The 12,732-nt window shown below is 42.5% G+C and overlaps 1 protein-coding gene across 1 annotated transcript; it reads left to right on the top strand.

Annotated features, from left to right (window-relative positions):
• Positions 1-501: 501 nt before the first annotated feature.
• LOC129060944 (pro-neuregulin-2, membrane-bound isoform-like) lies at positions 502-5,023 on the top strand. The gene has a single exon (XM_054561413.2). The coding sequence runs from the start codon at positions 717-719 to the stop codon at positions 1,593-1,595; it is 879 nt and encodes a 292-aa protein (XP_054417388.2). The 5' UTR covers positions 502-716; the 3' UTR covers positions 1,596-5,023.
• Positions 5,024-12,732: the final 7,709 nt, after the last annotated feature.

A 12,732-nucleotide genomic window follows, 5' to 3' on the forward strand; every position in this document is an offset into this window, starting at 1 on the left:
GCAGCCTGTTTGCCGCCCGTCCTCCCATTGCAGCACTCGGGGCGACAGAGAGGGAGGAGGCAGGCGGGGACGGGGACGCCCAGGAGGACCCACTCGCGGGTCCCGCTCCGCTCCGGCAGCAGCATGGGGAAAGGACGCGCGGGCCGAGTTGGCACCACAGGTAAACAGGCTGGCGAGGCGCAGGACGCTGTCGCCGCCGCGGCCACCCAGCGATTTCCAGGCACGCAACTCCGCCTCCAGGGCTCTCTCCCTCGCGCTCTCTCCCAGCCGCTTGCTCGCAGCCCCAGCAGCCGCCGCAGCATCACTTCACACAAAGGACTGTCACCCGCGGAGCAGCTCCTCCACCTCCACGTCCTCCTCCGGTGACAGCAGCCCCGACAGCAGGGCTCGGGCGCGGCGGCGGCGCGGGGGGTGGGGGGACCTGTCACTCCCTGTAACCGAGGCGGCTGCAGCGGCTTTTTTGCCTTTTCTATTTTGCCTTTTTTTTTTTTTGCCCTTATACCTCTTCGCCTTTCTGTGGTTCCATCCACTTCTTCCCCACTCCTCCTCCCATAAACAACTCTCCTACCCCCGCAACCCCCAATAAATAAATAAAAGGAGGAGGGCAAGGGGGGAGGAGGAGGAGTGGTGCTGCTAGGGGAAGGAAAAGGGAGGCAGCGCGAGAGAGCCGGGCAGAGTCCGAACCGACAGCCAGAAGCCCGCACGCACCTCGCACCATGAGATGGCGACGCGCCCCGCGCCGCTCCGGGCGTCCCGGCCCCCGGGCCCAGCGCCCTGGCCCCGCCGCCCGCTTGCCGCCGCCGCTGCCGCTGCTGCCACTACTGCTGCTGCTGGGGACCGCGGCCCTGGCGCCGGGGGCGGCGGCCGGCGACGAGGCGGCTCCCGCGGGGGCCTCGGTGTGCTACTCGTCCCCGCCCAGCGTGGGATCGGTGCAGGAGCTAGCTCAGCGCGCCGCGGTGGTGATCGAGGGAAAGGTGCACCCGCAGCGGCGGCAGCAGGGGGCACTCGACAGGAAGGCGACGGCGGCGGCGGCGGGCGAGGCAGGGGCGTGGGGCGGCGATCGCGAGCCGCCAGCCGCGGGCCCACGGGCGCTGGGGCCGCCCGCCGAGGAACTGCTGCTCGCCGCCAACGGGACCGTGCCCTCCTGGCCCACCGCCCCGGTGCCCAGCGCCGGCGAGCCCGGGGAGGAGGCGCCCTATCTGGTGAAGGTGCACCAGGTGTGGGCGGTGAAAGCCGGGGGCTTGAAGAAGGACTCGCTGCTCACCGTGCGCCTGGGGACCTGGGGCCACCCCGCCTTCCCCTCCTGCGGGAGGCTCAAAGAGGACAGCAGGTACATCTTCTTCATGGAGCCCGACGCCAACAGCACTAGCCGCGCGCCGGCCGCCTTCCGAGCCTCTTTCCCCCCTCTGGAGACGGGCCGGAACCTCAAGAAGGAGGTCAGCCGGGTGCTGTGCAAGCGGTGCGGTAAGTTCCTCGCCCTTGGGGGCGCGAACCCGCGGCGAGGAGGCGCATCCCGGGCGCGCGGGCACCGGGGCTCGACGGCCGCCCAAGTGGGGCAGAGGAGCTCCGGGTCCCAGTTGTTGGTTTCAGGGTAGTGGGCTCTCAGCGATCCTCAGACAGGGAGGTTTCGCCTTCTCCAGCTTCCCTTGTCTTAGGCTTTGCCACTGGAGAAAGCCCAAGTTTGGTCCTGGGTTGGGGCCGCCTGAAACTTTTTAATCCTTTGGGGTTTGGCTCACCAAGTAGATCGGAAATGTGCCGGCTGCTTTCTTGTGGGTGATATGAACTTGGCTTTGCTTAGGAGTTGCTGATTCTGGGCCTCCTTTGAAGGAGGAAGGGTGAGTCCCGCAGGATTTTAACGCCTTCCCTTCACTTGGAGTCCAGAGTGTGGAGATGGTTAGGGATTTGCTTCTGTGTCTGTGAAGTCTCTGCAAGTAAGGGACAGTGCACTGACATTCCCCGACAGATGTGGCGGAGTTTTTTGGCAACTCAATGTCCAGCAGAGAGGTGCAGTCTGTACCTTGTGAATATGTGTAATATGTGAGAAGTATAAAGTTGTTATTGGTGGGGTTTTTTTTTTTGGCCAAGTCATCTCAAGAAATTTTGTTTTCACAATATTTTGGTTTGGAGGATGTTTTTGCACTTCAGTGCATCAGAACAGATGAACGAAATTATGGAGTATCACATGTAGGCCCTGAAGAAGAAGAATTTTGGAAGTTTAACAATTATTTGCTACACCTTTTCCCACTTACCACTGAAAAGTATTCTTCCCGGGTCTCCTTCATATGATCAGGTTTGAGAAATTAGCTGATTATCTCATTATGTTGCTGAGGTAGCATTATGTTTGTGCCGTTCATAAACTAATTTCTAGGATCTAAATATCTGTATAATTTCCTGATTACCATATAATCACTGGCACATAGCGGGGTTTCTTCTCAAACAGTAAATTAACACGATTACACATAACAAATTCCAACATGCATAATAGCTTTTCCCCCTGGTCTTTATGTATCCGTCTAATAGACGTTTGGGTTAATTGAATTTTTATAAAACTCAGCACCATGCCATGCAGAGTCTGCCTGTGATGGAAAGTATGTCAGTTCTTTTAAATTTGTGTCTGGTGGGGGCCAATTATTTAAATTTCTGGTTGGCATTTGTGGTGGTTATGTCCTGCTGTTAATTAATACCTGATGATTTGGTTTTAATGACAGCAAAGATCATTGTTCACCCACCATTCCCTTATCTGAACAATGTACTTTGTATGCCAGAGACCTGTTAGGATTGCACCACTCAGTGGACAGAAGCTGTTCAGAGAGTGGTGCTGAAGAAAGCTGAGTGGCATTGGGATTCCCCGAGACCCACTGATAGATGTCACTCTAAAGCATAGGAAATGCTCTGCTGGGAGCTGTCTTATTAGGGAACTGAAAAGCTCAGCACCATTGTACTGCAGCATATGTTATTCTGTTACAGAATTTGAAACAAAACCTTTTGAGCAACACCACTGTCCAGTTTTCATATGTTTTATAGTGTGTAATTCAGGAAGGATTTTTCCTTTATCCCAAGTCATATGAGTTTTGAATCATTCACTCCACATGGTGGGAAGTTAATATAAAGGGGATCGTAGTTAGCTGTGATACCTAGGATTGGGGGTGCATTACTAGATTATCAATTGTGTTAGTTATACCTTTTAACTAGAAATAAATGTAAGACTTGAGGGATAAAGTTCTTACAACCATCCAGAGAATGTTTGGAAATGGAAAACTCATGTTGTTTGGAGGAATCATATTCTATTCTTGTGCTTCTAAGGGGAAAAACCTTCATTGAAGGTACTTAGTTTTGTCCCTCAGTTTGCCAGTCAAAAGAAATATAATACATAGTTGTAAGTTGTGGCACGTTTTAAAAAAGTGGGTTTTTAATGAGCTGGAGATCTTTTTGCATGTAATCGAGTATATTAGAGATCACAAAGTTTCTACCCTGGGTTTCTATAGTTATTGTGTGTGCTTGGTGATTTTAATGTTATATGATTTAAAGTAGGATATTGCTTTTAACCTCAAATAGATTTAGCTAAGTTCTAACTGAAATCATGCTAAAAGTTTCTCCTCGCATTTTTACAAACATAGCGTTTCTTTTAATACTGGAGGATAAAAGTAAATAATATCAGCTATTTTATATGATGTAAATTCAGTAAATCTGCACTTGGAATATTGAGTGTAAAAGTGTGTGTGTGTGTGTGAGAGAGAGAGAGAAAGAATGAATGTGTGAATTCATCCAGTTGTGTCGTCTCAGATAATGCCATTCAGAATCTGCCAGGCAAAGAAACACAGAAAAATGGAAAAGAGAGAGAGAGAACTAGCTAGAGGAGAGAATGAGAATGAGAATTGGGGGCTGATTTGTCCTGGTTGAGCTGCTTCTGGTCAGAAGATTTCAGGGAGAGTGATGGAGCAGAAGGCCCTCACCTAACATGAAGCTGCCCTGGGGGCATGATGGTTGTGTGCAGGCTTGAGCCATAATGCTAGGCTGGAGAAGGAATAGAGCAAAGTCATTTTGTGATATCATACCCAGGGGAACAGTTTCCAGCTCTGCTGCTCTCAGCTGCAGTGTTGTTTCCTACAAGTTGTTTGCTAGTGTAGAAACTACACATGCAACAGATTAGCCTTAGGGTTGAGTTAATAAAAATCTTTCCTCTTGAAATTCCTTTTTCTCTTTCCCCCTCATCTAATATAAACTCCTGAATAATGTCGATAAAACAAGAAGCTCTTTGAAAAATGGACCTTTGGAAACAGAAACTATTAGTGTATTTTAGAAGACAACATGGAAATTCATAGCTTGTTTGCTTTGTAGTTGAAGTTTGTATAAATGACACTTTCTTTACAGTTATTTAAAGTTTTTGTAGTCTTCACTTTTTCTGTTGTTCACTGAACGACCTAAGAAATATCCTTGGGTTTTATGTTCATTGGAATGCAGGATAATTTGCTGTTCAGTTAAATCTCTATTATTCAAACAAGTCATTGTTTGATGTGCTATACTTTTAGCTTCTAAAGCATTGTGGTTATACAAGGCAGAAGCTGATTTCCAAAAAGGAGTACAAACACTGAAGTTGAATAACATCTACAATTGGGCTATGCCAGATTTGTACATCAATTCTGATCTTACAAGCCAATATAAGTATTTTATATCATATGATAGTAGAATGAAGATGTTTGCATGTATACATTTATTGATAATGTAAACATCTTTATCAAATATTTATGATATGTAGCACTTGCTCTTTTTAATATCTTCAGTAACTATTTAATAAAGTGTGCTAACCTTATGGTGTTTTGAAAATGAAAGAAAATGCTGCAGAGATTTTCCAGTCAGCATTAAAGAAAACTGTTCTTAATAAAAGCTTTATTAAGGAAATAGAAACAGTAACAGATGTAGCCTGACTGCTTGTATGTTGTAAATACACATGTAAATTTAATTTCCCGTGTTTGTGACTGCTCTTTTTAAACTTTATAAATCTTGCTGTCAAAAATCTATACTGGATTTAAAATAGCTATTTCTACTGAGTAGAGAAACTATGTATTTATTTATATTTGTGTTAAAAATGAAACCAACATAGGTCATTTGGGAGAACTCCTTAGAATAAAAATATTTTAAAAAGTGAATTTAAATATCTGAGTTAGAATATTTCACTAGCACTAGGGGATCGTTCTCATCGTTGTGGGGTATCTATAAATCCTCTGAATCTAGGGAAAGTCTTACCATATGTCTTGATGTATTAAGTAAGACTAGGAGGTTTAGACAACAAAGAATTAAAACAGTGAGCTGTACTTCCTCTGGCTTGTATATTTATAGCAAATGAGAGCAAAAGATGTGATTGGGCGGGTTATTGCCCTTGTCAAATATAATCTATTCATTGTTCAGGAAATCTCCTTTGCTTCGATATCTATTTTCTTCCTGTTTTTTTTCTTAATTATAAACATAATGTCTTTTACAACCCTCTTGTACATTTCAATGACAATTTATGAACTGCTTAGATATCCAAAGATCTCTAAATCCTAATAGCAATACTTAGCCTTTTATTTGTTTTTAATATGGTTGAATGATCTGAAAAAATAATCTCTTTTGATAGCTCTTAATGAATGGGTATTTTGATTAGCTTTGTATAGATAAATGATCATGAAAACAAAAAGTATACAATTAGGGTTCTTACTGATTCAAGCAATTTGTTACCACCCCAAAATAGTGTAACATGGCTTAGTGACAGTCTTCATAAGAAAGTAAAAACTAACTTACAATGTTCTTATTTCTAAATCACAGAAGTGGGCATTGTGGACAGTTTTCAACCAATATATGAATACTCTAAATTTGTGCATACATATTGTTACTCCGCTTTTATGTTATAACATGTAAGTTAAAATTACTATTATGAAAGAATATATAACCCAGCTAGTTTACCCCCAACCTCTCCAGAATATCAGTTGCTTTATAATACTTGAACGTTTGCTTAGTGACACGTTCTGTTGAAATCTAATGTTGAATTATTTGTGGATTTACAGAATATACAAGTTCACAAATAATTATATGACTAAGCCAAAACTTGGTCATTTTAAGTTGAGGGATTGTCCTAGTTGAGAGGTTGTGTTTTCATATTGCCTAAGTTGTTGAGTGCTGTATTGCACTTCAAGTAAATCTGTTTCTGAAGACTTGCCCCCTGGATTTTCATCCCTAAATGATCCATACAGGTTGAAGCAGATAAAATACAAGAAATTTTGGTGAAGTTGAAGGTTAAAAATAGATCGAATAGCCTCTTCTTGGCATAGATACAATTATTAGGAAGTAGTTCTCCCTAATACAGACTTGCCATCCAGGCATCCTAGAGAGAGATGCATATGTGGTAATTTACATTAATTTTTGGTCTTCTTCAGGAGAACCAGGATATTTTTCCGTATGGAAAATAGTTTGTTAGGAAGTTCTTTCCTGGCCCTTGATTTACCTCATTTGGACCTAGTAAAATTTATAACTTGTTTTAAATTATAACTAAAAAAATCAAAAAGAAGAAATGTTACCTACAGTCTGGATGGACCGTGGGAGACTGTCCTACTACTTTCTAACTCAGAATTCTGTGTTTTTTCTTTTCTTCATCTTTATTTCCCCTATGAAGATACTACAGGGGAAGCCTTGGGTAAATGATGGGGCCCAGGAGTGGATTGTAGTATATAAGTATAGGATTGCTAGTCATTATCACATGGACTAGCCTTCTCTTGAAACCTTGAAATTCAGCTGTCCGGGTCCAAGGAATGTTGGAAAATAGAGGTCTTAGATCACAAGACTGTGAATGCAGATGGTCTTTCTGTTTCTGTTGGAGTCTTTGTCCATCCCATGAGGACGTGGATGGTAACCTGCATTGCATCTCTAGTTCAGAGGCTTTCTCTCCAAAGCCCAGGGCTCTGTCTTTGGACATCTGCCCTGGCTTGCTGGGAACAAGAAAACATCTCTGAGTGGTGCATGAATCTGGAGCTGGTAGCCAGATTTACGAGGTAGCAATGGCCCAAGAGAACCTAGAGGAGGGAATTGTTTCTTTTTCTTTTGCTCTGCTGTGCTAGAATATGTGAGCTGAATCAAGCCCAGTGCAAGGGAACATACCTGATGAGGTCACTAGAGTCTTGGTACTGGGTATACCCAAGAGCCCAGGGGATGGACGAGGGATAAGAAATGTGAAGTACTGTCAGCTTCGCTAAATTTGGAAAACTCCTACCAGTAATACTATCATCCCAAATGGTTGTCTTTTATCTGGGAATTAAAAATCTTAAAATATTTTTAAGGCAAAGATAGCTTAAAAAAATTGAGGGCATACTAAAACCACATAGTTATAACTACCACTTATGGAGTTGGTATATTTTTTTGGCCTCTTTGATAGACACATGGAGTTTGATTTTTATGTGTAGATTAAATTCCTGTTAAATAATTAATGAATAAATGACTGAAGCACCCCAGCTGGTTGGATAGTGGAAATCACTGTTCTAGCCTAAATTTAGAAAGATAAAAACATACTTTTGATTTTTTTCTCTTCTCGTCTCTGATATGGTGAGTTTGATACCAGGACACTGTTCCCTTCTCTTCCCATCCAGAGCCTTACTATAATCTGGATCGACCTTTGGGGCTTCAGAGAAAGGTTGTTTAATTTCCCAAAACTTTTCCCTCACTTATTTTTAGAACAATATTTGTTCTGTGTAGCTTATAGCCCAGCAGGAAAAAAAAAATTCCAGTGTTGTAAATACTTAAAAGTACACAAGGGTTTTGCAATAGTCTATGAACCCTTACCACTGTTTTCAGCAGAACCGTTTGTAAACCATCCCAACTTATTTTGGGTGACAGACTTCAGCATTCAGAAATTTTGTGTTCTCCTTGGATCTCTCCTCACAGGTGTTTAACCATCTCAGTACAGTAAGTGATACTTTATGTTGAAATTCATTCTCGTAACTGAAGATGGAAAAACACAGCTTATATCCCTAAGAAGTAATACAAAGAGGTTTTAGATCAGTTCCTCTTTACTTATTTTTCTTGTTTCTAACATCACAACAGCTCTTGGTTAACCTGCCGGTGGGGTGGCACGTGCCCATTTGGGCTCTGATGAATAATGGGGTTCTTTGCCTTCACTTCCTCGGTCGGTCCTGGAGGCACTGTGGGAGACGATGTGTTATCAGTGAAGCAGCAGATGTGGTGGCAGCATTTTCCTCCACTGCGGGGAGCATCCCGGGTGTACCTCTGTACAGAGCAGGGGAGCTGTCTACTGAGAAGGAAATGGATGGCTGTGCTTGCTTCACATAGAATTTCTCATTAGCCTTGGGAAGTGGTTCTGGCAGTTGGGGCCCCTTGGTGATTGCCAGGATGGAGAGATTCTGCTCAGAGCAGGTGTGCTCATTGTCCTGTCATCTGCACAAAGGGCCACAGCATTGAGATAACCTAGGCGTGCTGCTGCTTTGCAAGCCCGGACACCTCTGGATGATCCTTTCCTCTGTTGTCTTCATTCCCATCCATAGAGATGGGTTGCATCTTGTCCTCAGGAATGCTAGCACCTTTCTTTTTGTTGGAGCAGAAATTTTATAAAACACCCTAGCATTTTGGAATATAGTTTTATTCTGATGAGCAGTTTAGAAAAATTTATGGTAGCATAAAATTTACCATTTTAACCATTTTTAGGTGTGCAGTTCAGTGGCATTAAGTATTTGCATTGTTGTGCAACCCTCACTGCAATCCATCTCCAGATATTTTATCTTCCCAAAATGGAAAGTCTGTATTCATTAAACACTTAACTCCCCATTCCCTTTCCTCCTTTTCCCCAATCACCATTCTACTTTCTGTCTTTACAAATTTGACTACTCTAACTACCTTTCTTAAGTGTAGAGTTCAGCAGTATTCAGTACATTCATAATGTTGTACAACTATCACCATCATCCATCCCCGTACTCTTGACCTTGTAAAACCAAGACTCTATACCCATTAAACTACAACCTCTCATTTTCTCCTCCCCCAGCCACTGACAAACACTATTTTACTGTTTGCCTGTCTGATTTTTACTAAGTGCATCATTTAAGTGGAATCATACGGTATTTGTCCTTTTGTGACTGGCTTATTTCGCTTACCATAATGTCCTCAAGGTTCATCATGTTGTAGCATATGTCAGAATTTCCTTCTTTTGAAAGGCTCAATAATATTCCGTTGTATGTAAATACCACATTTTGTTTATTCATCCATCCATCCATCAGTGGACACCTGGTTTACTTTCACATTTTGGCTATTATAAATAATGCTGCTGTGAAATGTCTTCTCAAATCCCTGCTTTCAATTTTTTGGGTATATACACAGAAGCAGAATTGCTGAAACATATGGTAATTCTTTTTTCTTTTCTTTTCTTTTTTTTTTTTTTTTTTTTTTTGAGATGGCATCTCCCTCTGTCGCCCAGGCTGGATTGCAGTGGCACGATCTTGGCTCACTGCAACCTCCACCTCCTGAGTTCAAGTGATTCTCCTGCCTCAGCCTCCTGAGTAGCTTGGAGTACAGGTGCATGCCATCACGCCTAAGTTTTGTATTTTTAGTAGAAATGGGGTTTCACCATGTTGGCCAGGCTGGTCTTGAACTCCTGACCTCAGGTGATCTGCCTGCCTCGGCCTCCCAAAATGCTGGATTACAGGAGTGAGCCATGGTGCCCGGCCTCATATGGTAGTTCTAGGTTTGCTTTTTGGAGGAACTATCATACTGTTTTCCATAGCAGCTGTACCATTTTACATTCCCACCAGGGAATGTACACAAGGGTTCCAATTTTTCCACATTCTCCCTCACACATGTTATTTTCTAGTGTTTTGATACTAGCCTTCCTAATGCACGTGGAGTAGTGGTGAGCAGTTTGAAGTTAGTGTCTCTAATTACACTGTCATTAACAAGAAGCAAAAGTTCTCAGAAAAGAGAGGTGTTCATTTATTCAACTCTTAGTTTAAATAGCATGTAAGATTCTGAATCTGAAGCCATGAAATAAGCAAATTACAATGGATAACAGCTTAATAAAAACAATGATTTAAAGAGTAAGCTTAGAAATAAAAAATTGGGTAAGCTTAGACTTAAAGAATAAGCTTAGAAATAAAAACAATGAAAGATGTAAAGAATAAGCTTAGAAAATGGTCTTACAGAAAACAGTCCTCCAAGGTCATCATGAGAATATTGTATTTTTATTCATATTGCTATCAGTGTAGTCCAGAAAGGAACCTTATCATACTTTGATTAGTTTCAGAACCTTATAATTGATTTAATAGATTCATTAATTGCCCCCACCCCAGCAATTTCCCTGTCTGTATTCCTGTCCATTGCTCCAATCCCCTTCTAATCAGTACTGCACCAGAGGCTAAGTCATTCTGAAATACTACTTTTTTGTTTGTTTGTTTCAGACAGGGTCTTGCTCTGTCATCCAGACAGAAGTGCCGTGGGATGATCTTGGCTCACAGCAACCTCAACCTCGTGGGCTCAAGCAATCCTCCACTTCAGCCTTTCGAGTAGCTGGTATCACAGGCCCATGCCACCACGCCCGGCTAATTTTTGTATTTTTTGATAGAGATGGGGTTTTGCCATGTTGCCCAGGCTGGTCTTGAACTCCTAAGCTCAAGCAATCCTCCCACCTCAGCCTCCCAAAGTGCTGGGATTATAAGCATGAGCCACTGCACTTGGCCTGAAATGCTACTTTTCTTAGGCCTTGTTCCCTACTTAGAAAGTTTCAATGGATGCACCATAGTTAACCCAAGATCTCAACATTCAATGTCCTCCTTAGCTTCAAAAAGCCTTATCTTTCTCATCTTCCCATATGAACACTTCATCCACTCTGACTGCTCCCTGAACAGGCCAGTCACTTTCCTAACCCTCCTGTTTTTACATATGCCATTTCCTCTGCCTCGATCTTCTTCCACTCTCATTTCTACCTGTGGAATTTCTGTTCTTCCTTCTAGGGACAGCTCAAATCCTACTGCTTCCATAATTAAACTAGTAATGATTCCTACCAGAGATATGCACTCTAGAATTTGAACACAGAGATCCTCTTTCCTGTGTACTTTACATAAGGTACTGTTACAAATTTTCCTTCTGTCATATTGTGTTTGTTACAATGTATGTATTTTAAAATTTTTCTCTGTTTTTGTGTGTCTTGCTTCACTGGCAGCCAACACTATTCTTGCATTTGGATACTAGCAGGGTCTTCAGCTTACTTGCCGGTGAAAAGTGCCCTGGCCTCGAGTCAGAAGAATCCTTTCCACTTTCAGCTTTGTAGTTAGTACCTGTGTGATTGTGGGTCGCTGATTTTATTCACTCATTTGGGTCTCAGTTTCCTAATATGCAAAACGAGAAGGTAAAATGCTTTCAAAGGTCCATTTAAACTGTATTTGGTCCTCAGAAATGACCCAAACATACAAACCTCCTTTCTCTGGAGCTTTTCTCTTCCTCTCCTCTTATTTAGTGTTGTTCTCAGGAGACTACACGTGGGAAAACAATTGTGAAACTTTTAGACACTCTAAGACAAGAGAAAGAGAGCTGAATGAGAGGGAACCTTCAAGAGAAGCTGTCTCCTTTCTCCAAATCTTGTCTCCAAGGCCTTTTTGTGTCATTTTAAAAAATATTAGCAGTTATTTGCAATCGCTGGCATTGTCTTTTCAAAAAGCAAATACCATTGCCTCTGCAAGCCTGTCTTTGAAATGATAAAGTATGATTAATCCACAACTATATTCTTTAGAATGAGAAAGTTCAGTCATTTGTGATGCTAAAATGAAAAATAAAGATTTGAATGGTTTTACTATTTACTGTGAATGTAGATGGGGCATTGTTTTAGGTTCTAATAATTAGTACTGTTGCTGAAATGGATGAGGTTGGCACAGAGAGTGTGGAGAGCTTGGTTTTCAGGGGGATGGCACCAGTTCTGATGGCTGCAGAGCGAGGCTTCCTGCTGAGATGCCAGTGTTGGGTTCTTTCTCAAATTATGATTTTTATGGTTTGGGCAAGAAAAGGATGCATTTAAGCCCTTTTATAAGTAAAATGAGCAATGCTGAAACAGTTGTCAAATGGGAATAATTTGATCTGACTTTTACAATTTCTGCATGAAGAGGTATTGGCAGCTCCATGGCATTGGGGCAGGATGGGCAGGGCTTAGCTGGGCTAGGTCCATTTTTTTTTTTCCTTCAGTTTAATGTCTCCGACCCCTGGTGGATTCACCTACTGCAGAAGAGCCAATGCTGCTTATAAAGTATGTTTCCTCAATCTATATCTCTAGCCCAGACCTTTCTTTTTGGCTCTTTGTCTGAACATCTAACTACTTACCTGGTAACCTATGTCCTACAAACACTTTATGTGAAATATTTTAACCAGTGCCTCATCTTCACTGCCAGTCCCTCTGCAAATTTGTATCCTAATAATGACTCTACCCTCACTGCTAGTATGATCACTACAGTTATTCCCAGTGACTTCCTTGGTCGACACTTATTTGGTGCCAGAGTAGTAGGTGCTGAGATAAATTTGGTTAGCCCCTCACCATATGGCAGCATTAATATTTTTTAGCTACCTCAAACCAGATACCTCTCCTGCTCCATACCAGATTAGTGACCACATCCCATTGATTCTACATCCTTAACAAATCTCAGATTCGTCCCTTCTTCCCTCACTTCAACTTCTCTGTAATAGATTCTTACTGCAACTGTAACAGCCTCTTTATGCATGGAT

Source organism: Pongo abelii, chromosome 7 (assembly GCF_028885655.2).
Source record: "Pongo abelii isolate AG06213 chromosome 7, NHGRI_mPonAbe1-v2.0_pri, whole genome shotgun sequence".
Classification (NCBI taxonomy): domain Eukaryota; kingdom Metazoa; phylum Chordata; class Mammalia; order Primates; family Hominidae; genus Pongo; species Pongo abelii.